The following is a 27,280-nucleotide window of genomic DNA, read 5'->3' as shown; positions in this document are numbered from 1 at the left end:
ACGGGCAGCGCGGGGACCCCGCCCTGCTCTGCGAGCGGCGGGGCGACACCATCATCCCCTTCCTCGCCGAGTGTCATTGTCCTGGAGAGAGGAAGCCATCCTACTAGAGCAAGAGCCGGCGATCGGAATAGGCTCTGTCTCCAGTTTCTCTAGCAGTAATTTCTGTCCGTTCTTGTTCAGGGCTCCATTCTTTCAGCAAGGCCCAGCCCTTCCTAAAACATCTTCCCATTTCTGGCCTACAGCCATTCTCTCGACAGCAAAGAGACAGAGAGGAGCTGAAGTCTGCACAGTGTGAAGAAAGCTCTTCCCACAGTGACAGCGCCGCCCTTGAAGCCCAAAGCCACTGCTGCTGCAATGGGAGAAGACAGCTGTGGTGCCGTTGGTGCCAGGGGAAGGTGCTCATTAGAGCTGAGACCTGCGGAGAAAGCTGCCATTCCTGCACATAAGGAGAGCTTGCTGTTGCTTAGCAGCAGAGAGTTCCCCTAGGTCTGTTTGGAGAGGTGAACTAGAGTGGAAGCTGGACAATGTTCCCAGGAGAGCAGAAAAAATAGAAAGGTTGATTCTTTACCCCCACCCCCACTTAGTATTTCTCCTGCTTGGTGGTAAGGAGCCCTTCTGCAAATTTCTGCCCTTTTGGTCGTGGCACAAAGCACATGACTGGAATGTTAAATCCATTTCCTTGCTGAATTACAATTGTTAAGGCCCAGACATGACCTATAGGCTTGACAATTAGGATTAAATGATACTGTCTCACTCCCTGGCAGAGAAAAGGGAAGAAAGTCTCAGTAAGTGTACCAAGGTGATTCTTCATGTGTCTTGAGACCAAGATCAAAACACCTGTTAACACCACTGGCCTTTGAATCCAGCTCCTAGTCACTCTGCCAGGAAGGGCAGTCATCTCTCAGAGCAGTGAGTGGATGTGATTCCCTTAAGCCCTCCCTAGACTATGGTCCTAGGTGGCTTTCTAAATCTTAGCAGTAATGCTTGAACAAGTGCAGGTTAAAAATGCTGGCATAGTGTAACCCTTTTGGAAGGTTTTGCTCCTTTGCATTTCTCTCAGGAGGGCCATGATCAACTAACACCTTATGGCTGTTTTTTCAACATTAATGATGAATAGTGATAGTGCATAGTATTGTATAAAAAGATGGTACTCATGCTTCGTAGCATGAATGGTGTTAGATAAACAAAGCTGCCTGAACTGAGGGTCTTCCAGTGCTTGGTGTTTGTAGACAACTCTACCTAGCTCTGCAGGCAGGTACATCTTCATCACTGTGTATGTACACAGCCACCCGAATCCTGAAACAGCTGAACAGCTTGGAGGCCTAAAGTCCTCTCAACACTGGTAACATACGCATCTTCTTCTCCTTTCTCCCTGTATAGTGGATGCAGGCTGAAAGCTAGCTGCATAATACAGAACTGCATAAACAAGTGTTTGGACTTTGCTGAAATGGAGTTTAAAATTGAGGGACTTTAAGAGCTGAGAGACACAAATTGACCCCCCTCTTCTGCATAAAAGGCATTTGACCATGCATTTCTCATGTCTGAAAGAAAATTCCCTCAGTCATCAGAGTATCTTGCACTGCACATCCATGTCTGTGACCTTACTCTTGGTCCCCACTGCTGCCCTACTTTGTACAGGTTAATGCAACTTCACTAGGACAGAGAGAAAGCAAATTATGAACATCTTGAAAATCTAGTTAGGCATAGGGACGTTGGGCCTGCGTCTTGTTTCTGTTAAAAAAAAAAATGTTATGAAAAATGGAGTGTTTACATGTGAACAGTGTATTTAATAAAATTGTCCCATATAGTGACATCTTTTTTGTAACATACAAAAATCAGGACTAAATTTCAATATTGTTATTAGCTATTTAGTATATAAAGCATTAGGAAAAAAAAATCTTTACTAGACTGTCCTGAACATTTCACATTGTCTACATAAGTTAATGATAAACTTTTAGGAGGCAAGTCTATCCAGCAAGCAGTAGTTTTATTCTACATCAGAAAGGAATGTCTTTATCTAAGGGTGTCCTCGATATTCAATATTGTCCCTTTGCACATTTTTCAGCCTCCAGCCTTTCTCCTTCTGCAGACTTGTTCAGTTAATTTATTTTCCTAATTTTGTCATTTGAAGATGAAGAAACCTGCTTTATTTTTATTTTTTAAAATTATTATTTTTATTTTATTATTACTGGAAACTTGTATTTTAAAAATTTGTTCTCACTGAAAATGTCAAGAACAGGTTATAAGAAAGGTAATATAGAACATGTATCTGTATTTTAATAACACTGTATTCCAGCATTCTTGCAGTCACACTTCAGTGGGTGACATAGTGCACATATTAGCTCTTTTAGGGCCTGTTTTGTTTTAAGGTGTTAGGAAAGATTGCTGGGCCTCATACCTGAATTTCTGCTCCTTGCCCAAGGAGAGGTCATACACATTTGTATGATGGCTTACAGGTACTAGTCTATTTTAAGTGTTTCCTGCTCACTTCAATTGTTAAATAGAGAATTTATAGACCATTGAATGGAGCTGATTCATAGTGAATTAGAGAGCAATTCAAACAGAAAGAATCCATTTTTGACTATTTTCATTTATATGAAGAAAGTGCACTTGCTATAAATCACTTACTTTGAAGACTGATAGGCTTTTCTGGGAGAGAAGATATTTTCAGAATTAAAATGAGATTCCAGGGACTTTAGTTGAACTTCAATTTGCTTTATATATCAGCAGTATATATTTTTAAAATATGGTTTTTAAGTAACCATATTTTGAAGTAAACATAATGCCAGTGATATTATGGGAAACAGCTTTGCTGAACTTTTAAATATTTGTATTCATTCAACATCAGTTTCTTACAGGTTTAAGTAACTTCTGTTAATGGATCTATTAGTAATTGATTTCAAATAGAAAATGTAGGTTCAATGTTGATGCGGGGCAGAATAAACCCAGAGTCTTCAAACATGTAGAACTAACCATAGAGCTGCATGGGTCCACAGAGCATTAACTAACCTGTCCCACATGGAGGGATGCCTGTTAGTACTTGATTTTTCATCAACATTTCATCAACATTAATAGCAATGTGTTAATTTGCCAGTAGAATGTATTTTGTGTAAGCCCAAGTGTGAAAGTCCTACTGGGAAATTCCTCCCAGTGCCACATCATTCATATAGTCAAAATGTAACTGTTCAGCAGCACATATGTAGAGCACAGGGTTTCTCTTAGCCTTTTGCTGGAGGATTAAGTTTCCTCAAGGTCTTATGCTAAAACCTGTGATTGCATTACGCTAGGTCTAATGCTTGAAAAGTTGTAATGGTTAGACTTGGCTTAGATCTCAGTGCGGACAGAATTGTTTGCTATTGATGGCTCTGCTTAGTACTTTGCTAATTATTTCAGCACCATCAGGTTATTTTCTAGGGTGATGTACTTTCTCAGTGTTGGCCAATCCCAGATGTATGTTCTGCCAAAACTCTCACCTCCAGTATTTATAATAGTCAGAGTCTACTCCAAAGTTTCAGGAAGTCTGGAAATTAGCTTCCGCTGTCTCCACTCACAACACTGCTTCTTTTCCACTCCTACATATTTCATCTTTGTTACTTCTAAGGAAGAGAGGGATTTTTAAAGAGAAATAATCTTTGAGAGAAATTAAATATTAGAAATCAGGAGATGTTTTCCAGTAATAGGACTGAATGCCGGATTTTAAAGGATCAGAGTCAGCTCAGTGATGACTCTGCTCCCCATTCTGGCCCTGATCCAGCTGGTGCACGCAGGCACTGCAGGGTTCGTGAGCCCTCAGACAGAGTTCTGTGGCACAACTCGTGTGCTTAAAATCCTTGGTGACTCAGAGTGTCTGGCAGATTGACAGACTATCCAGGAAGCTGGCAGCTTGGGCAAAGAAGGTCTAATTAGAAATTGCAATATGACACATACAAAATATGAACTCTTTGCTGAAGTACAACTGCATTAAGAAACTATGTCATTCATTTGCCATGTTTGACAATTGAAGCCTCACTATATTCTGACTCCCTCACCTTATGTATGTCAATAAATAGTGAAAAATGTACAAGTACCTTTTTTTTTTTTAATCATGAGGTTAACATACATCTCTAATTATATCTTTTTTTTTTTTTTTTTTTTTTTTTTTTTTTTTTTTTTTTACAGGTTTGAGTTGATTGAAAAAATCTCCAACATCCCATCACAACAATGTTCTGTTACTGTATGTCCCGACGACATCATAGAACCTGTACCAAAATGTTGACCAGAAAAAGAGCATCTGCTTAGATAAACTGTGAATTTTCCAGACGATGGAAGGAAGCTGCTCAGTAACTCTCATTACCAGGTTCCAGCAGGTGTCACTGTGCACCTACAAGTTGAATGGGGAACCTCAACAGTTGAGGATTAGTGCCACAGCACCACTCCTCCTTGTGCTATTAGGGGTCCTCTTCTCTGCCCATAATGGAAATTAAATGAACTGAAGCTGGAGACACAAATATTTTCCTCTTTTCATAATTAGCAAAGGAAAAATATCTTCATAGCATCAATGTCACTCGAGAGGTACCTATCTAACCACGATCTGCAGAAATATTCGTGATATTTTGAGTCACACATAACCTGTAATTATTACACAGGATCCTTACCACACAGGTGGAAGTAATAAATGTAGTTAAATTAAAGAATAATAAAAAACTGACACGACTGCAATTTTTAGTTCTAGAAAGTAGTTTGTAGTTACATTCCAGAGCTGATTCAGAATGGAAGATTAATTGGGCAATTTGGAACCAATGTTCCTGAACAGCTGGAGTTCTCAGAGTAGTTCACAGTGAATCTGAAAGCCTGGTTGCACAACATGGCTGCACAGTAATATTTGAGCTTGACAAGATTCCTAAGGAAGCCACTGTGACTGCTGCCAGACTTTTAATCAGATTTTGGTTCTTAGAAAATCTGGAGGAATTGGGGGAATTAGGCAGCCACATCAAAAGGTTGATGGGAGAAAATATAACTCACAGGATATGGTGGAGGACATGGAAAGACATCAGAGCTACACTATAATTCCTTTGAAAAAGAAGAACAAAAGTATAAAGAGCAGACAATGAGAAACTGCTAAAAAAGTATGAGGTTAAAAAGAACAGTATCAGAAACAAGAATATTCTAGGCTGATAGATGCTGGTATGAAGAGCAAACTTTATTTGTCTTATTGCGCACTAGTTGGAGGTGTTGACCAGGAGTATTTCTCTAGCATCTTAAAAAGACCTTTGAATGATGATGGGAGGAAGAAGAGCTGATCTGATAAGAATGATGGTGAGGAGAAGGTGTGAACATATTTGGGAAATGGGAAAACTTCAGGTGATATCTACACCAGTGTACTAAGTTATCAATGGAACTGAACAAGTACTGATTTAGAGACGTCAGGTTATCCCTGTTATGTATTATAGATACCCTTGTGGAAGTGAGCAAAAAGGCCTGAGGCTTCGCTGCAGAATTTCTTACTAATTTTTTTTTCAGAGATGCCTTATGCGATCATACCCATATAGGAGTGCATGCCTGGATTAGAGAGACTGTGATTGCAGACAGCACAAATTACTGGCTAAATGTCATGCTTACTTTAGGCTTAGGAGCAGACTTAAAAATGGTATCAGTTCCCAACGTCTCCCTTGACACCACAGATACCAAGTTACAGGTTATAGATCCAAAGGACATCAAGAAAAAAAGCAGAAAAAAAATTTAAAACCCCAGAGCTACTGAGCTTTTGGGGCAGGCACTTGATGTGCTCCTGTGAAACCATGTTTCTCCTGTCTGATGCTCAGAGAGACCAACACGACTTTCTGCAGGCTGGATCTTCTCTTCTGGCCACTCCAGGGCTGTTATGTTTCCCTGCAATTCGAAAGATACTGCACTTTGCTGTGGTTATAGAAGTGTCCTGAGAGACAAGAACAGCAGTTCAGATGGGTAGAAATTTGGACAAACCTATTTTTATACCCCATTTTATGCATCATTGTTCAAAACAAATCATTAACAGACTACACTTGTGGTGGCTTCCCTCTGTTACACTACTGTTTTGAAAGATCATGTCCTCCTCCTGGGCAGAATAAACCTCCCTCCCAATCTCCTTTCTGCAGTTCATTTCAAACCTACCTCCTGGCTGAACAGAGGAAAGACAAAGTGGGACTCAAAGTGTCCTGTCTGCAATAGCATATACTTTCTTTGATCTAGCACCTTTAACTTACTTCTCTTGATTATTTGGTGTACTGGGTCTGGCTGAGCTGGAATTGGTTTTTCCCCTACAGCAGCCCTCACAGTGCTGTGGTTTATGCTGGGAGCTGGCAGGGTGTTGATAGCACCCTGGTGTTGTGGCTACTGCTGAGCAGTGCTTACACAGCACCAAGGCTCTTTCTGATATTTCCCCCAGTGGGACGGGGTGGGCAAGATCTTGGGAGGGGACACAGCCAGGACAGCTGACCCGAACTGACCAAAGGGATATTCCAGACCATATGATGTCTGCTCAGTATAAAGCTGGGAGAAAGGAGGAAGTGTGTGTGTGTGTGTGTGTGTGTGTGTGTGTGTGTGTGACCCTTGGTCCTCCGAAGCAACCACTACCCGTATTGGAGCCCGGCTTCCTGAGAAGGCCCGTGCGCGGACCTTTGCTTAGATTTGCTTATATTAAAACTGCTTTTGTTTTACCACAAGGGTTGGTGTATCTTATTTTCTTTCCCCTCTTTGCCCTGTTGAGAAAACAAAGGGAAAGGGGGGGAAGTGATAGAGTGACTTGGTGGGTACCTGGCATTTAGCCGAAGTCAAACCACCACATTTGAAAAGGCTGGTAAGAGACCAGTAGAGTTTGGCTTTTCTTTCTGTTTAAATTGTGCCTGCTTACATGATGATATGTATGATACTCAAGCAAGCACAGCTTTTTTATGAGTCTGAAACAATTTTATAGTCTGAGCATGCCACTGTTGGTCAGGTAAATCACTCAAGCAGATGCTATACTTGTACTTAAATGAAGCACATGCATTTATCTGCACAGGGTCTGTATGAACAGAATAAACAGTACAGTGAGGAAGGCTACTTTGTCATAAAAATAGTAACCATCTTTCAGAATCAAAAAATTCACTGAACATCAAGAAATGCTAGTTTGAAGAAATGTCCCTGGCATTTAAGGCTGTGACTCACTTTATCAGTCTTCTGATTTGAGAACTATCCAACTATTCCATGCCAAACCACCCAGAAGATCTGTATGTAAACTGAGAAACACCCTTTAGCTCTGTTATTTAGAGCCCACATTAAATATAGATGTTCCATTTACTGACATGCAGAATTCTGGGTAATGTGGATCAGTAAATGGATCAAGAATTTGCAAATGGAAAAACAGGACAAAGGGACAGAGAAGAGCAACTCAGCCAATTCTTTGGTACAGTTTGAGCACCTTGTGCAAATGTGAACACAAATTCCAAGTACCAAAAGGCAAAAGCTTATCTGGGATACTGAACTCCAGGATTGGCAAGGGACCTCTAAAAGGAGTTTCCTTTCCCCCAAAACATCCCTCCCAGAAGAATGCTTGTGTTTAAACAAATCAGTTTGGTAATAAAAAGAGAAGACAACAGATTTTACAAAATCAAGCACTACAATGCAAGAAAATTAATACTTTATAATCCTCCTACCTCTCATAATAAATGCCAATCATTATGCGATTCAAGAACAACTACCTTATCTTGTCTTGGTGTAAGTCTGATCCACTGTTTTTGCTCTTAACTTGATTACTCTCAAAGGAAACAGTGAAGTCAGCAGAACAGTAAAAACTGTTTTCTTCTTTACTAAGTCCTGAAGTAAATCACACAAGATGTCACAGGAAAAAATTCTGAAATCGGTCTGTGTTCAGAAATAGAACTGAATGAATAACAAAACAGAGTTGATCCCTTCCCTTTTTTCTATATGAATTTCTCAGCCTACAACTGACATCTCTAGGCTCCTGAGAATAATATTCATCCTTCTTGTGAGCATAATTAAGTACCTGCAATAGTGCACCAGGAAAACTGATATGACATTTGGTAAGATCATCAGCTGTTATTTGGATGGCATCACTGGGCAGCTCCTGGTTTGTTGCAGTCTGTTCTGACCTTTAACAGCTGATACGGTATTTTAGACTAGCTTTATTTTGAGAATAACACTAGAAGTATAATATTGAGGACAGTTAGCCTCCTGAGCTGTTTCCAACCACATCTGGTGGTAGATGGAAGATCTGTTAAGTTAAAGATCTCAGCATCTAAGTTCCTGGAAGTTTCATTGGAGTCAGCACCCAGCACTGAGGTCAAGCTGTGGGAAAGGCCAAGCCTTCTCAGACATCAAAATCAGTTGGTAAGTAGGCACAGACTCAGTGCCAGACAGGCTTTGCCAGTTCACTTGTTCACAGATCCTTGCCATTTCCCAAGGGTTACCCTTCAGCATACCTTTCGCATGTGGCTGATAGAAAAATAACATTCTGCCTGCCTCAGTGTTAAGTTTTAATGCTTGTGATGAAAGATACAGTTACTTATATTGTACATAACTAAGGTGCTTTCATCCCCTGTCTGGCCCCTGGGAGAAGAGTGATGGTCTCTCCCTTGCATTCCCTGGCTTGGTGGGGCTTTGGCTTTGACCTGCTCTCAGAAGGATGCATCTAGCTTTCACCTAGCAACCTGGAGCTGGGCTTTGAAGCAAAGATATTTGTGGCAGGATATTCTGATCTCTTTTTGCATCTTTCTTTTGACTGGATGAAGCTGATTTATAAAGAGATGCAAATAAATGGGAGTAAAAAACTGAACTGTTATTGCACAGAAGGGGCCAGCATAATGCAGGACTGAGTAAGTTCTAAATGGCTTGAAAGGAACATTTCTTTTCCCCTAGAATCTTTAAAATTTTTGTGGAAAGAAATTGCTGTGAAAAAGTGTGTATGTGACTCATGACTTTTGTGTCTTTGCACTATTCATGGGAAATGCATATCAGGTAGCAAGTATTGTATATAAACAGGCAAGGAGAGGCAGTAAATTACTCTTCATGTTCACTACATATACAGCAAGGAGTAATGGATTTAAACAGCAGGGAGAGATATTTAGGTGAAATAAGTGTTTTTAGTGGTAGGATGGTGAAGCACTGGAGCAGGCTGCCTAGACTGTGGAGTCTATGTTAGTGAGGTTTTAAAGAGCAGGCGAGGTAATCCTGTGCCAGGAAGGGCTTGAGGATGGTTTATCCCAGCAGCAAAGGTCAGATAACATTTTCAAGCTCCCACCCAGAACTGCCTTTGATGCTGAATGTCATTCCCCTGGTCTCTGGAAGGATTTGCTATTTAGAGTAGATTGGCTGATGCCTGCAACCTGGGCATGACTTATTCAGGCACTTAGGCAAAGTGATCAGAAATCTCTGGGAAATCCGAGCTGAAAAAACCGACATCACAATTCCTCTTTCAATTGGACATGAGGTGTACTGGAAATAAAGCAGGGTATGATGGAAACACTGTGCTCAGGTGATCTCTGCCACATGATGGCCTCCAGGAGAAACCATAAATGAGAGCAACACCAACTGTATTACGTTTTACCACTCTGGAGGTGGTGATGCACAGAAGTACTTCACTTTAGTTTTGTATTTTACTGGAAATAATTTACTTTCTTTGGTCTAGATGTGACAGACATATGGAGTAAAGGACAATTCCTCCCGACTCATAGTCACACAAACTAGGCATCTTTTTCAGAAGGCCTTCATGCGCTTCTAGAGAAATGTTGCTTTTCCCCAGTATCCTTTATCTAAGCTGTTGATTCTTGGTGGTGGAAGGATATCCTAAATTAATATATTTGTAAATCTGAAGTTACCCATATCTCAAATTAGTTGATTTAGATTGAGGCTGAGTGGGTTATTTATTAACTGGCATGACATTTTGTTCCAGTTAAAGAAGGTCATTTTATATTAATGAAAACAGTCTCCGTAATTCAGGTCAGTCTAGGATTATTTTGCTGAAAAATTTCCAGTAGTGTAAAAATAATTTATCTTTTGGTTTTCACATTTTTAACTTTCTGACAGTAATATCCTAATCAACCCAGGATTTTGCATTTTTCCATTTCAAAGGGCCATGCTAAAAAGGAAGTTTTAGAGCTATTTCAAAGGTAAAATATGTAAATCACTAAATTGGAAAAACACATGATTGCAAATTAGTACAAATTATCTCTGAGGACTAGAAAATTTGCACACCATTAATATGCAAGTAATTCACCTATTAATGTGTAGTACATTATTATTTTGACAACTTTTACAATAGAATGCCCTCTGATTGCTGTCTGTGCAGCTATTATTGGATTGTAGACAACGCTGAGCAATACAGCTAGCTATTCTCAGAACAGTGGTTTTGGATGCAAAAGAAAAATCTTTTATGAAATTAAAAAAAAAAAATTATTATGCCATGTAATTACAGAACAGTTTAAAAGGAAAGACACAGTGAAGAGCTCTTTGTTTCACAGAATAGTTGAGATTGGATTGTTTCACAGATAGTTGAGTTGCAGGTTGTCTAGTCCAACCTGCTGCTCTCAGGCTTCCTAGGACTGTGCTGAGAAGAGTTTGAATATCTCTGAGGATGGAGACTTCACAACCTCTCCGGGTAACCTGTCCCACAGTGAAAGAACAAACAACTTTTTTCTGCCTGATAGAATAATTCCTGCATAAACCACATTAATCTTTTCTTATATTCATGTATGATGCTAAAGATTAAAAAATTCTATTATTTAAAGGACTTATAATTAGTGGTTTGATCTGCCTGGAGCAGACTAGTGTGCTATGGACACTCAGAGGAGACATGCGGAGAAGAAAATCCCAAACCAAACATGAAAGGTCTCTGCAAGATTGCCCAGGGGGAGCAAGCAAGTGGTGAAAATGAGCCCAATCCACCGATTCTGGCTAAACCAGTGACTTGCTGCATGTCTTTCAGGGCTAGGCCTGCTAAGGGGTGCCCCATTCACAGCACATTGTGCTCCTCCACAGCTCCCAGCAGGACCCACAGAGCTGAATTAGGCACCAGAACCCTTCCCTCATCCTGTGTGGGCAGGGCTGGTATCTAAACATGCCGTCGAAAAAGCACCAGCACATTGCATGGGCAGCTGCCTCACGAGGACTGAGGAAACTCCCAATCCCAGGAAAAAGCATATATGCTGCATCTTTCAAATGAAGCTATTGGACTGATTTGGCACTGTATGTTCATCACCTTTCATTTGGGAGCCACAGGCCCAGACACCACCCAGCTCCCACTCCCAGACCTACACGTCTGAATGTTGCTGTTAGCATAATTGATGGAGATAAAGGCTCAGATCCTTCTTCCACTCTGAATGTGCATGGGTCGATCTCCCAGAGTGGTGGCCCAGCCACTGGAGGTGGTCTGTCAGCCTCAGCTTTCAGAAGTGCCCTCCCTCGCTTGGTCTCAGCTAACCAGATGGAGGGGAAAGGAAATGATTTTCCAGTCTAGCTGTAAGGGACCTCCCTGTGGATTTTTGTTGGGGCCTCACAGAACACCCATTAAAAAGGAAAATGGAAGTATTTCTCACAGAATCTCAGACCCTTGCCTGGTAAGTGCCTTAAACACAGTAAATATTCCCTTTATACAGGAATATTAAATTATTATACCACAAAGAATGATTTCAACACAAGGGAAGGAAGAGACCCCTACTATTCTTCTCATAGACGTGCTGCAGTAAGTAGTTAGCTTATTTTTCTAGTGTGTGTGGTTTCAAGTCACCTCAGGGGAAGGTTTTGAAACCAGACTTCTCATAATCTGGGAAACAGCAGTAAATTCTGGGCTGTCAAATGAGAAAGCACTCCTCTATTCTGTGTCAGGACACGGAGGCCTAATTTCAGGAGCGTGTCTGGGTCCGTGACTCCCAGATGAAAGGAGAGGCCTATCTCTTAATGTCATTTGGTGTTTCTGCTGATGGCCACCTCTCCAGAATGATGGCTTGTTGAATCCTATCCCTATGTACTCAGATATGCTCATACATATGCAGATACCTAGTCCCCAGCTCAGACACACGGGGACACCAACCCACCTAAATGCAGCACCCAGTGATGCTGGTCACTGTGGTGACCACAACCTCTTGTGGATTGTGCTGGTTTTAGCTATGAGAGTAATTACTTAATAGTTATTAATGCTTATTTTGGATTCCAGCCCTGTAATTTTTACTTTCACCTTATTGGTTTGTTTTACTTCCCTCACCCAATACAGAAAACTGTAGGAGCTTTACCTGACCCACAGATTCATACCCTGATGAACATAAATCATTCGAAGATGAAATGTCTTTACCACAGTTACAAGTACTATAATTAAACTAACAGATCTCCCATGGTCATCTCAGATGACCAGATGAAAGGGAGGACTCTAACCCCCCAAATGACTAGTACAGTCTTTTTCACAGCATAGATGACCTGACCCTTATAAGTGCTAAAGACCTGGGTATGGAGTAACCCTGAAATACTGCTTCCTGTGCCCCAAAAGTACTTTGTGACTTCTGAAAGCAGCAATTAATAAAACAAGTTTTTCCTTGGAGGAATTCTCTTGTAAACAAAAGAAGCCACTTCCAGTTTCTGCCTGACCCCTCTTGCAGTGCTGGGGGTTGACAAGCCTTAATCCTCCTAATAGGTCTGCTGATGAGATGTGCGCCAATATTTTGCTGGACACTGCACGTCTGAAAAGGATCAGTACTTCAGGATTGATACAGTGTGTAAAAATATGCAGAAGTAGACCTTTTTTAACTAGTAAAAACACTTCAGGGACAAGATAAACCTTTGTTATAAAGGATACATGTCAAGAAAGCAAAATCAACTGCACAGAAGACCACAGAGAGATAATGTTCTCCAGCTTGTTCTAGAAATGATTTTGCTTATCTTAAAAACCAACTGCATATGGTTTTAGCTCATTATCTTAATCTATACTTACTCAGTAAAATACCCACTTATTTCCTACCTAAAAGTATACTATATTATTAAAGCAGTTGTCAGTAAGACTAGATGCTTATAATTTGGTGATCCTAAATACTATGTAAGACTCCTATTTCTCTCCCAGAATTCTGTCTCCCTTTGAAATGTTGCGCCTGAATAAAACAGCATCAAATATGTCTCAAATTTTACATCTGCTGTGTAAGAATAACTATCTTGACAAAGATGAAGAATGTTAGCTGCCAAGTGATTCAACCCACAACCATATAGTTTGCATCACCTGCCCATCTCAAACATAAGAATTAGATTAAATGTGACTTTTAAAATAGGTTTCAGCCTATTTAATTAAGCACAACACCTGTTCAAAAGAAGAGAAAGAATGTGTTCTTGGTATAAGTTACTGCTTGATTCATTCCTAACACCCTATGACACCATCACACGCTTTAGGACACACAAATGCTACCGTGACTAAGTATGAAATACATACTTCACCAAATAAACACTCCTGACATGAAATGTACTTGGGGAGAGATTATACTGACTAAAGAGGGTGAGTATTTACTAATATCAGGACTTTTCCTACTCTTGTAAAAGATAAAGACAATATCTGACTTCAGAGGGACTGTTAACAGTAATTAATGACTGACAACATTCATCACCTAAAGACACTAGAATACTTTGCAAAGCAGTGCAATAATTTAGTTGTCATGTTGTCCTTTGCAAATAATATCTTCTATGATCCTTCTGCAGTTGTTTGTGAATGGATCTTTATTTTATCAAAGAAATCATAATTCACAGCAGTTGTCAAATAATTTAGATGAGCTATGCATGGTCATGAGTGACTTTCACATTACATGCAGGTCATGGAGTTGAAATTTGAAATCTCCAACCCAAAGGAATTTTGCAGAGCAGGGATTAGGTCGATGAAAGATAAAGGATGACATACTTCCCCTGGGCTGCTCCTCCAACAGCATGCTTGTGGATATTTCAGTTTCTGCCTGGTCTCCCACACAGAACTCAAATGTGTAGGACCGTCAAGCAAAAAGACAACACTAGTATAACCGGGGTATCATTGGGCCTCAGCCTACAGGTTGATATTTAAGGAGACTTGCTCTCTGCCTTTCCTTGGCACACACCTCACTTAGCACTATGCTTTTCTTCATCTCTGCGCTCCATGCCTTGAGAGCAGAGGTGAAGATGATCCAAGCAAGGTCCAGATCATAAGGCAGTGTCACAGCAAGGTGGAAGTCAGCTCCTCAGATCAGGTCCCACAGTCATCAGGCAAGCCCTCGCTAACAAGGGATAGCCAAGATCAAGCCAGGAAGTCAGCCCAGGGTGGGGGTTAAGGTTTCAGTCAGGTGGATCCATCACCAAATGGAGCATGGCTGTCACTCTGCTGGAGACCAGCCCTCCTTCAGCACAGCTCGAGGAGGTAGGGAACAGGCCCTCGGGGCTGAGCTTAAATATTGCTGCTGGATCCATGGGTAAGGGTGGAGGCCCCAGGAGAGGCTGGTCAGGGCCCATTAACACTTACTAGTGCCCTCAGAGCCCGGACACTGCTGTTCTATCTGCACTTGCCCAGTCACCTATTGTCCATAGGCATATTATTCATGTAAACCCAATCAAATCTGGAGCCTGTATACTTAGAAATCATAATTATGTTACAGAAGTGAAATAGGTCCTGTGCAGAGGTAAACTGGACATGAACTGAAATGTGGCTGCTCTGACGAGAATGTTCTCATCCTCTTTTGAGGAAGCGATGGCAATGAGTTCTGTGTAACAGGACTTTGGCCAAATTTTATCATTAGGAAAAAAATGTGATAGATTTGCAACTTCACACTATCTCCCTGTGCAGTGTAATATTTCTGGGGTGTTTATTTTGTTAACTTACAAAAAGCTCATTGGGAGCACACAAGAACGTGTCTGTGTTAGCTCTGGGCTAAGTAAGCCCTTGCATCTTTGTGCTGAGACTGGTAAAAAGCAGTTTATTCACTTTTGCTTTTTAACACTTTTATAAATCAAGATGCAAACATGTCAGAGGGAAAGGCTTCTTAAACTATGCAAATAGAGATTAGAAATAAACAACTCACTGGGTTAATTTAAATATCATGAAGAGAATTTAAATGGTCTTTAAACTGCCTACCACTTTTCAAAAACATTTCTCTTGTAATTCAGTGTTTCTTTGAAAGCATGTTCAAGAATAAATAAACTTAACTCAAGTGTTCTGTTAAAAGATTTGGGTTTGTGTTGTTTTTTTTTTTTTAAACCTGATTTATTTAATATTTCATTTTTTTTACTATTTGTCATGTTCAATTAGATGTCAGCTTGCTCTCAGAAGCAGTCACTGCTCACATTCAGAAGCATCAAAAAGCATCAAAAGCTCACTTAAGGTGGAAGGGAACAAGGGAATTAATGAGGACTGGGGAATCTGAACAAAGACCCTGTCAGTTACACAAATTATGGGTCTCAGAACACAGTATGTCTATAGAGACCAGTGTCACATATAGAAACATCTCACTGGAAAGAATCTGAACTTTCTGCAGGCTTCAATGCCACCAGAAAAATGAAAAAAAAAAAAAAAAAAAAAGTAAGTGACAAGCTGGTCTTGAACCTTACAGGCTTCAAGTTGATTTCCTAAGTACTAGAGAATCATGTAAATCCTCTGTGCCTGGGTTCCCTATCAGTAAAAAATAAGGTTATTTCTTTCCTATGTGAAGTAAAGCTTGCAGTTTATTCTAATGCCCCAGCCTAAGGGCTGTACCCATTTCTAGATGGGTAAGTTTTCTAACCTCCTATTACTAACACAGTCCTTGTAGACTCATTAACTACTAGTAACATTGCTTACGTTACATATGGAAAGAATCATTTGCTGATATGGTTTATGAACTTCTGAAGACATGTTCCCCCAGAGCATGTAGCCTCATACAAGAGTTTCCACATGACAGCAATTTCACCTCAGCTGAGATCATGAAGTGGTTACAGAGCATCTCCCAGGCTGTCCCTGCTACCAGAGATGAGAGCCACACCAGCAGAGCTGCAGCATTTACAAACATAAGCACAGAACAAAGTAAATGGGACAGACAGCCAGCAGAAGAAAGGAAGTTGGCAGCGCTGGTGTTAAGGAACCGTGAAGAGTAAGTGGTCCCAAACCTTGCAGTGACATTTAGGTCCCTCTGTTGATAAATCTCTTTGCAGAGCGGAGAAATAATCAGCTGTCCTCTGTGAAGTCCCTGACTCAGTCCTGTGCACCATGTTCTCACAGAGTTGACAACAAACTAGTTTCAGGTGAGAGCCACAAAAGCGATTACCAAGCTGAAAAGAACTGTTCACCTGGGATGAATAAAAGGATGGCTAAATGAGAAATGACTGGGGACATGAGCTGTGAAGAACTCAGTATATGGGTTTCAGAATCTATGACTATCAAGGATTAAATTCAGGAACCACTGTGCCTGTCACAAAACCCCCTCTGCCTTCAAGAGGGCCAAGAAGTGCCCAGGCTCTTGTGCCAAATGGACAGATAATGAGACAGAATGACATGAAATTCTAAAAGGAGTGTACTTGGTTTATTATCAGAAAGAGTTTCCTGATAGTGGTAAAGCGGGCTGAGTATTTCCTCTCAGCAAAAGCAGGGAAAGTAATTTAGGATTTCTGAAGAGCGTATTCCTGTAATTCAAGTGAAATGGCCTCCTGGAAATGGATGTGCACTGGCTAAGGAGATGGGTTGGAGAAGCCAAGTCTTGCTTTAACTTGAACATCTGTAGGACAGATGTGGAATGGCTTCTTCCCATGTCTTGCCTTTCACTAACCCTGCCAACAACCTCAACTAGCTGACTTAGTCCCTCTCCACTCTGGTGCTAAGTTAGTCTGAACCCCCCCCAAACTTTGTGGTTCCAAGAGTGTGTGACTTTGCTATTACATTCTCTTCCCTACTACACACCAGGGTGCAGCACTTCTGCACCAAAGTTTTAACAAGATATGGTTTCTTGCACCTGTCGGTCTTGCTCTGTTGAGCTGCGCAGGAGTGTGCTGCTCGCCATAAATAACATTGGTTCACCCCTCAGGCAGCCTTCAGGCTTTTGACAAAATCTAAAGGATACATGACTGTTGTTTTTAATTAAGGAAAATGGTTCAGCTCTACAGGTTCACTAAAGGGCTTTTACTGTAACACTCTAATAGATTTTAGTATTATGCTGTGTTTGACATCTTTGGGATATCTTTTGTTAACTACCAATAAAAATCGCCTGAGGTAGCAACAGTAAAAATGCAGACCTCTTCAGTGTCTAAACATGATGAACCACATATTTTTCCTCACCCTTTTAACCACAGATTAGCTCCACAAAGTATGAATCATTTTTATGAGTTAGATGGATGTGTTTAGTATGCTGTTTGAAAGCAGACACTTAACAGGAAGGCGGATCACCACCTCCTTTGTCACTGTGGTTGCAACATGCCGAGGAACAGAGGGCAGAGGATGAGACTGAGGAATAAAGGAAAACTACAGGAATACTGAGGTCTTGGTGACAAATAGTCTATGGATATCATATATGACATTAACACTTTATTGCTGCTTCTTTCCAGATACCATTTTCCCACTCCTTCAGGACATTTGGATAACCCTGGATTTTTTCTTACCTCAAAAATCCACTCTGCTGCTTTAATATCCTCGTCATCTCCACTTTGGAGGGTCTCCTTTGCTTGACAGTTGTCTGCATGATATCTGTGAGTTCTGAAGTAGAGCAAAACTTGTCTCCACATAGAGGAATAAAAAAGCTATTCCCGAATCCAATTTTACGATGACTTTTCTTGGAAAAGCACCTTTATTTAACGATGAAACAAAACCAAATCCCAGACATTGGGCTGAATGACAACAACATAGAGATGGCTCGTCCTTACACCGATGGGCAAAAGTCAGGGCCTCTTGCAGCTTGCCAGTTCTTCCTGCAGCCTCCACAGTTCTGGAGACAAACAGGATTATCTGTCCTTAGCTATCTGTGGTGCCTCATCCCCTCAGCATCATGCCAGCTTAGAGATTAGATTTATGACTTTGGAGGTTTTAGTAAGTTGAAAAGGAGGAAAACGGGCATATGGCAGTTGAATACATGTCAGAGAAACACGCTGTAACAATCATGAAACACATTTTATCACCTCAGAGTGAATGTATTTGATTTACAACTTGGAGGAAGAAGCAACTCAGCATGTAGTTATACTCTGCAGGCTGCACCAAATGGAGGTGTCTGTCTTAGGTCAGTGGCACCTGTCAATCACGTTTTTTCTCTGTGACTGAACAGATGGTCTACTGGTAATCCTTCCAGCCCTAATGAAAACACCACACGAGCAGCAGCCATGTCTGCGGATAGAGACAAACTAAATATAAAGAATAAGACTCCAGGTAGGTTATTAATAGATTTCTCTTCGCTTTATAGAGGGCTGCCAGGCTTTTGCCTTCTGTTTGTCAACATTCAGTTGGCATTTATTTTTTGTGCTTTTTGAAATACAGATGGGAGAGACACAGAAAAATTAGGAGGAATATTAAATTATTGTGAAAATTTCATTCAAATAATGATGTAAACATTGTTTATAGTTCTGGTCATTAGCATTGCTGTTGTAGTAAGAGCTAAGTGAATAATAATATTCCTTCTGTGGGAAAGCATTTGGAAGCATTTTAAAACATATCCTAGAGACAGAGAAAGTCAAACTCATACCTATGTTAGTGTGCACTGAAAAGAATCAATCTGTTAATTTATTGATCATTTCAAAATACTTCCAGCTTTAATATTTTAATATTTTAAGTTAGTATTTTTATTAGTTAGCTGAAACTTCCAAATGAGAAGTTACTATAAACGCTGAGCCAAGAGAAATTCCATTTTAAAAGTGTCTGATGGGATACTTTATCTATTTTGAAAGTTAAAAACATCTTTTTCCAAGTTGAAAAGTATGCCTAAACCAATATTTTTTTCTGCCAAGAGTCAAAAGTTTTGACAATTCAGCACTGTAGATATAAGGCAGATGTAATGCCATCAGCCCCCATAGCATCTCTTTGGTCACATCTCTGTCTTTTTTCAGTGAAAAACAGTAAGTGCTGAGAAGAAAAACAAAGAATGAGAGAACAATTTTTCCAGCATTTGGCTTGACAAGCTGAATTGCACTAGAAGTCATTGTATAGTAATAAAGATGTTGAATAAGCTCTGGTAATAAGTCTGACTTTGGCAGTTACTGCTGAGGTTTATGCAATGGCCTTCTTTTCTGTACTCTAGCCAGGCTTACTGTCAGCATCATGGGACAGTTCAGCATTTGTTTTTCTCCCCAGGAAGCTATTGCTCTGACCTAGCTTTTTCTTGTGAGAGAGGATGAGGTTAGAGGATCTATTGCTTTTTTTTTTTTTTTTTTTTTTTTTAATTTTAGGCCAGGGGTGGGCTTTATTTCACCTGGTACTGCAACAATTTCCCAGAGAAGAGTGCTCCTTCTACACACTCAGGTGCAGACTCCCTTATCCAGACAAGAGCTGTTGGCACAAAGGAGATGACTGACAGTGAGAGGAGACATGCTGTAGGCTGCAAAGAGGGACTGGAGACTCTGAGACCCTCCAGCTTTCAATACAGAATGCATGTTCGTGAGGCAGAGACACCTGTCCACACTCCCTAAAATAATGTACTCTACTATTTTATCACCAGCTGCATTTATTTCTCAAAGCTATAAATAGTAAGTTTTGCACTGACCTCTCTGTTCCTGTTTCTGCACAGTACTTCACTTGCAATTTTCTGACAATATAGCATTGTTCTATTCCAGGGAAAAAAATCGAAGATGTATTTATCACAATAAAATGTTGGTTTATTTCTCTTTCAAAAAACCTGCTCCTATTGAGGAAAAGATATGTGCGGTTCCTTAACTGAGCAAGCAAAACTTAATTTCAAAGGGGTGGTGGAGCGATGAGAAGATTGCCTGGTACAACATTTGCAAACTTGTAGTATATTAGCTTTACCAGATCCTCTGGGCCAGAATATGATTAATTTAAAAGAAAAATTATCCAAGTTCTGTGACCTAGAAGTCAGATAAACTTATACTTGTTGCAGGAAGCAAGATTTACTTGTTTAAAAAAATACTCATGCAATAATGTTCTCCCACCATGACAAGGACACTAAAATGAAGATAAAATAAGAGGATAAAACAAAGACAGCCGAAGTAAAAATCCTGTTCACAGTGGGTCAATCTTGCTATAATTACTCAGGAAAAATGTTGAGTGAAGCACTCTGTATCTTCTCACCTTGAAAAGTCACTTCTGTTTCTGTGAAAGGAAGCCTCTTCATGACAACCCTCCACTCTTAAGACAGGAGAAAAGAATCTCAAGCTCCCCATTCCCCTGTCCCACAGGTCCTCACTGATGCCTGTGAAGCAAACATGAAATCTGCTGGGGGAGATGGATTAAATAGGAAACCCACGAGATAAATATAAGGAGAAACCAGCATTTTGAAATAAAAAAGTTACAAATTTAAATGTTACAAATGTCACAGCATTTTCTCTCCAGAATAAGAAGTTAGTTGTGCATCAGCGGGTCATCCGGAATCACTGGGATTTATTCTAATATGTGAGTAATTTTTATACTTTCTTACAATATCAAATCATGCTGGATTTTGTTTCAGATCATTTGGGCACCTAAAAACATACTTAGAGATTCAGTGAGATTTTTTAAAAAGGCCAAAAGAGCACCTCAGGTGTGAAGTTTTTTTAGCAAAAATGTGTCAAAAGGATTAAGAAAGTCAGTGAATATATTTTTCTTATCTCTGGTTGAAAGATATATTTAAAATGCTAAATAAATAAACATATAGAATACAAAATATTAAGGTATTTAAATAATTAGCTCTATTTCTTTTATTCTTAAATTTAGAGATAACACACCCAGTTTCCAACCAGTGGAAAAGAAGAGAAAATCATGTCTTCTGGGAGACAACTAGCAGTCTTCATCTTCGGGCTTTAAGACATAGTGTATGAGATAAGGTGCTGGAAGACACAAAGATGGACACATTCTGACATATTTCTTCTCTCCTTGCATTAGAGAAAGATTAGTGTAGGTTCATTTCTTTTTTTGCCCTGTTGTCTTCTTCCATAAAGGAGTATTTTAGATTTACAACAACATGTTCTTTGGTTTTCCTGATTCATGTGACCTTGAGCTAGTTTCTTCATATTTCACTGCCCCAGTTTATCTAGAAAACAAAGACCCTTTTACTTTGTATTAGTGTTGCATGAACTTAGCTACCGATGCTCAAAAAACTTCCAAGTTTCATACATTACAAATCCAGCCAGATTCCCTTTAATGTTTCCTTCTTGCAACCCACAAGTAGACCTAAATTGCAAATATTTATTTTTCTCTGATGTTGCCCCTCTCCTGCTATAGAATCCCCCTTGCCAAAAAATAGCAGGTTTAGTTTAGGGTCTGCTGACCAAGTGCACCTGGCACTTAGCTCTGTGATAGAAGAAACATGTCCTGCTCTTGCAATGCACCCATGGGGACTTCATGCTGAAAGAAGCCATGCTAAAAAGCCCATGCCTATGGCTCGCATCCATCCCTTGTCATGCAGTGTATATGCTGCTCCTTTCCACATTGCCCTAGGAGAATGGGTTTTAAGCCTTGGAAAAGTAGAAGCTTGAGCACTCAGAAGATCTGGTCTGAATCCTTCGATGAATAACCTTAGGGTAAAACAAAGTACTTGTTTTAGGAGTGGTAGCTCTTAAAATTGAGGCTAGCTTCTGTGTTCTTCTAGTGTATATACTTTGAAAATCTCCTTTACAAATTTTGCCATTTTTGATTTTTCATTTGCCAATAATATTTTGTGAATTGGAGAAGTGTGTTCACTTCTCCTAATTGTCTATTTTGCTTGGATAAACTTTCCAAGCCATTTCTTCTATAGATGTTAAAAACTCGTACAGATGTGCAGGAGTCAGCCAGGTGGTGTACAGAATGTTGAAAAGTTAAATGGCAGGTGTGCAAACCACTTCTGTAATTTGCAGAATATGTGAGAGACAATGACACATTGCTCTTATTACAAAGGAGAACAGAAAAATAGTCTCACAATCCAGCTATCTGTAGTCTTACTGTGAGGATGACTCATCTGCATTACTTTTTCTAGTATTAAACTATTGAACATTTTTGTTCTTTGTGATCCAGGCAATTTCATGACTTTTAATCCTGCATGATGATATGCTTGCTTTTCATTTTTCTCTCTGTTTCACACTTTGATAAAGTCATCTAAATATAGCAGCTTCAGCTAAAGCTCTGTTGCCAGGAGTTAATGGACAAGCACTGGCATGACCAAACTTAGCTAAATGAGAATTGTTTAGCAGCACCTGAATCCTAAACAATAGATGCTTACCAAAAGAATAGGAGCATAGCACTTTTCCAGTCATAACCTCTAGCAAGATCCAGTTCAGAGAATCAACCAGCAGGAATAAGGCACCATGAGGTCCTCTGCAAAGATGATGACACAGGATGGGTTTGTATTGGTTGCTAAGGATCGCCTCTTGCTGTCATAGTGATGACAGGCACGAGACAGTTTCCTGTAATAACTATATAATGTTTCTCTTTCTCAAAGCGTATCCGTGCAATGCAGTGAAGTTCCTTAGCACAGAGAGTGCCTCATGGGACTTACACTGAGTGAAAATTTTCAGATGTGCCCAAGAGTTTGACAGATGGGGGATAAGAGTGCAGTCAATCTGCAGCATACGCACCATTCTCCGGCAAGGTGGTTCACAGTTTAACTGTGTGCTAGTCAAAGCAGTAGCACTATCATTGGCAAAGTCTTCACTACACTATTGACCTCCTTTCTCAAACATTTTTGAGTGTGCTGAACAGCACAGACTCCAGTCAGATGCTTTTTGTACTCTGTTGAAGACCATTTATGCATTGTCAAAGCTGATCATTTCCTCCTACCCTCTGCTGTATACGTATCATTCAAGAGTTATGAATCAATGCACAGACCTTTCCTTTTAACCCAGGAGAGCTATTTGTTTTGGTGGTTTGGTTTTTTGTTTGTTTTGTTTTGTTTTGTTTGTTTGTTTGTTTTAAGAGCACCTGCAGATGAATCTCACCAAATACCTCTTGGACATAAATCCAAGTGGATGGAATCTACCTGTACCACCTTGTCCACACACACAAAGAAGTCCTGCAAAGGTGTGAGACGTGACTGTTCCTTTCAGAGCTGTAGTGACTTTTTGTTTATGTTTTGCATTTATTCCCTTACACGGTATAGAGGAATATGTAAATTAAGTATTTTATTATACAGGTATACTCAGGAACAAGATGTTTGCATTCTCTAATATGGTACATTGTGTTCACTAATTTGATTCCTCTGCTAGAGACTCTATTAACTTGCCTGGCATAGATGTCATGTTTACCATTTGGTAGCTGCTTAAACACCTCCTGGAACTCCTGTTAAAAAAACCCAATGTAATTACTATTGCAATTATTTCTCCTCTCTTTGCTTTTATCTTTCTGCTAATTCAGTGGATGCATACTTTCATCCATTATGCCTCCCTCCAAGGTTACAGAAAAGTTACAGGAAAATGTTTTTTACTGTAGTCTCTCCCTGTGAAATGAATAGTAAAGCCAGAGTCTGCCATCTATGATGAAGTCAACATGCCAAATCACAGCTTTTCAAAGTTCTTTTCTATAAAAAAATGACCATGTTGCTGTAGTATCAAAATTTCGACTGCAAATTGCATTCTGTCTTCTTTTAGCCAGATTGAATGGATGGTGCTACTTGCATCTGCAATTGCAGGTGGTGCAATTAGGCAAGAAAAATAGTCTGCTGTGAGAATAAAGGACCACTGATGACTTAAAGTATGCTTCAAATGGGCACTAAATTGAAACCATGAATGTATTTTTCTCTGCTTACTGTAAAGTACTAAAACAATACTGGAAGCAGCGACTAGAAGTGAGATAACAACAATCCTGTGTATACTGGTACTTGGGTTTATCCAGAGTACTCAGGTACTTGTACTCAGGTTAAGCCAGAAGTGTGCTAAAGGGGTGGGAGAATGATGCTGTGTAACGCAGTCTACAATCCAGTGTTTCAGATTATTTCCTTGAAACAGGTGATCTCCAGCAAAAGAAATGGCTTTGAATGCCTAAGCAAGTATTTGGGACATTACTCCACAAGACACAGGGGCACGTGATGGGGAGAAACACTATTTGTGTCTTAAAACTGGCAGCTGGGACTGCATGTTCAGAGGTGCTGATCCAGTTTCCATGGGTTTACTTAAACTCTGAGAACAACTATTGGACTGAGCATGGAAGGGTGAAGGTGAAAGAATACCATACCTGGCTTAGGTAAGAGAAGGCACTAAATCATCAGCATTTTCAGTGCTGGGACAGTTTGGGGTTTGGGCAGAAGTATCACTGTGGACAACTGAGGAAGTTTCACGGAAGGAAAGCCTGACATGTCTCCAGCTTAGATAATGGCTGAATGGTAGCTTGCAGGATCCCTGTTATAAGCCTTTGATGCCTTCATTCTGCCCATTTAAAAAGCTTCAACCCTTGTTCAGATTATCTTGCAAGCCCTTCGTGCTTTGGTTTCTTTATAAAATGGGTAGAGTCATATGTATCATCATTGGTATGTAGTTTGAAATGACTGTGGAAAAAGGTGACTATGTTTATTCCAGGTGTCTGATGCTGGATTCAAAACAAGACATGCCCCAAAAAAGGTAGACTGGAAGCAGGAAATGCAGAATGCCAGGGGACAGAAATTACACATGGGTTAGAGAACTTTCTTCTGCTAAAGCACAAAGAAATGCAAATGCTGTTACTTGGACTGTGCCTGGGATTTAAGCTCAATGGTCATGTTAACAAGAAATCAAGTTTTATTGTGGTATGATGAAAGATCTGCTCTAAAGAAAATATTCTTATGAAGGAAGTATGATTAAGTGGTACAGTAATGAAAACCCTCCTTGAGTTAAAAAACCCCCCACTAATACAGGTACTGGCCAGGTATAATTAAAGAACAGTGTATCCTCTAAACAGAAAATACAGAGACCCTAGCAAAATGCAAAGTTAACTGTAGACTTCTCTAGGCCAGCTCTACATTGTCTGTCTTGATCTGCTCACACACAAAACTCTCTGACGTGATACCAAAAAAGCTGGTCGAGGAAGAACTCTCTAAGACTCAGAATCAGAGTATTAGAAATCAGGCATTCTTTATTGCAGCGCTGGGTGCACGGGGGATCTCTTCTCCTAACATGCATACCCAAGCCCCTTAAGTTACATCTTAAATGTAGGTACCTTATACATATTCATAAGGTTGCACAGTACAAAATACATATACATAACTGAGGTGGGGTTTAGTTCAAAAGGCCTGTGTCAGCAGTTCTGGAATGTTTATGTCATCTTTGCACCTGTGTATTGCCTCCTGGTGGTCATCTTTGGGGGTGTTCAGGAGGAAGGCTGGTAGTCTTCCTCGTCACCTTTTCCCCAGTTTCGACAGTGCCAAGACTCAGAACCAGTTTCTTCTGGCTGTCCTGCTTGTTGGCCCCCTTATCTAGGAAATGTTGCACATCCTTCAGCCTCAGCTCTATCACTTGGGTCAAAAAATGCCCGTTATCTTCTGTTGCCATGGTTTCAACCTCCTCTGACCTTGGGTCTCTGACTTCGTGGGCCTGAATCTTGTTCCCAGAGCTTAACATTCCTTAACTTGAACAGATAACTCTTAAACCTAATATTATTAGTCATCTTATTAATCATGTGCTTAATTTCTCAGTATTTCTATATCAGACCTATTTCTCTTTTCTCTGCCTTTCCTCCTTATATGTTAGCAGAATTACTCTTCAGGATCATTTCTGACTAGGAGTGATATGTCTATGTACTTCATCACAGTATGACTGGAAAACTTCATTCAGCACCCAAAGACAGAAGTTTTTTTCTCAGAAACATGGAAATATAAGCCAGTGGTTTCCAAAACACTTGGGCTTTCAGTCTGAAAAGGTTCCTGCTCCTTTCGCTTATAGAAACAAAAGCCCAACATACACAGGCCATTTTTTTAAAAAGGAAGAAGTTGATCAGGGTATAACTCCCACTGAGATACAACTTGGGAAGAACAAAATGGCATGCCCCTGCTGCACAACCTGGTGCAGTTCATGAGGCAAGGGGGAGGTGTTGAGACACAGCAGGCCATGTGACACGGTGTGACACAACGCAGCACTGGCAGGCAGGGCTCCCTACCAGAAGCTGGGGGCCCAGGAACACCTGCCTGCTTTCCAGCTGCAGGGAAGCACAGACTCACCCTGTGGCAGTCTGAGAGGCACAAAGCAAGAGAATGCTGGGTGATGAGAAAAAGACCTGCAGATGCCAGAGAGGCATTTCAGTGCCAGGTGCATTGCCCTCCATCTCCCCGGCCCTTTCCCCTCCCAGGGCTCCCTCCCCATCTTGGCAGCCTCTCGCCCTGGAGGGTCGCAGGGCAGAACCGCAGGGGCCTCTCGGGGGTCGGCAGGAGTTTGCCCTGAGGGGCAGCACCTTGGGGAGCCTCTCAGCCCTTCCCAGCCAGCCTTGTGTTCCCTCCGTGGAAACACTGGGCCGCTTCTTGCCAGTGCACAGTTCAGGTGGTGTCATGTCTCGCTCAGACAAGGGAGACAGGTGACTCAGATTCACAAATCACCAATGGAGTGGACAACAAGTCTGCAAGTCCAAGCATTTATTAACTACCCACAATGTACTAATTGAACACACGATAATTGGCTAAGTATATAGCAAGTTGTGGCAAGCAATACAATATGCCTTGCATTTCTTAATGGGAAAGGGAAAAGAGGGAGACAGGGAATGGGGAAATACAGATCACCAGTCTGTGTTCCTGCACTGATCCTGCCAGCGACGGTTCCGACAGGCAGCAGCCTGCTTGCATCCGTCTTCTTCACTTCACTGCACTCTCCAGGGCCCCCCCTTTCTTCCCCCTCCTTGATTTATATCCACTTTCCTTGGGTCCGTCCCTTAGGTGGACCCACATACCTACATATCCCGTGTATGGGCAGGGGTAAGGTGTTTCATGGGATGCTGTAATTAGCATGATCACGTTGGCTTGTGTTAGCATATTGAGGGGTGTTAACTTTAACATGCATTTCGTGGATAATGAAGCAAAGGTCATTCACCAGACAGATGGCCCTTGAAATCTGCCCAGGTGCCCCAGAGCAGGGCTGACCTGTCTCCACAGGGCTCCCCCCTCCAGCTGCACCTTGTGTTATTGGGGCAGCCTTATCAGCTTCGACCTCCACACTGTCCACCCTGTGACTCATAGTTTTGTCTTGTGAGTGTTTGGGACATTTCTTCGATCAGCCTCAACTTTTGCTTTCTCAGGCTGCTTTGCTTAGTTTC

The 27,280-nt window shown here is 40.8% G+C and overlaps 2 protein-coding genes across 2 annotated transcripts in view; one reads left to right on the top strand and one right to left on the bottom strand.

The window, feature by feature from the left end:
- The window catches only part of RGS20 (regulator of G protein signaling 20), a 37,693-nt gene extending 19,767 nt beyond the window's left edge, over positions 1 to 17,926 (bottom strand). The window contains exon 1 of the mRNA XM_026842064.1: positions 17,566 to 17,926. Coding sequence (XP_026697865.1) covers positions 17,566 to 17,688 — 123 coding nt within the window. The 5' untranslated portion in view covers positions 17,689 to 17,926. The remainder of the gene's footprint in view (positions 1 to 17,565) is intronic.
- A 295-nt stretch (positions 17,927 to 18,221) lies between these two features.
- ATP6V1H (ATPase H+ transporting V1 subunit H) overlaps positions 18,222 to 27,280 on the top strand; it is a 59,346-nt gene continuing 50,287 nt past the window's right edge. The window contains exon 1 of the mRNA XM_026842463.1: positions 18,222 to 18,322. The gene's annotated coding sequence lies outside the window, so the exon portion shown is untranslated. The remainder of the gene's footprint in view (positions 18,323 to 27,280) is intronic.

The sequence above is a fragment of the Athene cunicularia genome (assembly GCF_003259725.1).
Source record: "Athene cunicularia isolate RWA chromosome 2 unlocalized genomic scaffold, athCun1 chr2_part1, whole genome shotgun sequence".
NCBI lineage: Eukaryota > Metazoa > Chordata > Aves > Strigiformes > Strigidae > Athene > Athene cunicularia.
Note: the sequence above shows the minus strand (reverse complement) of the source record. Positions and strands in the feature narration are given on the sequence as shown.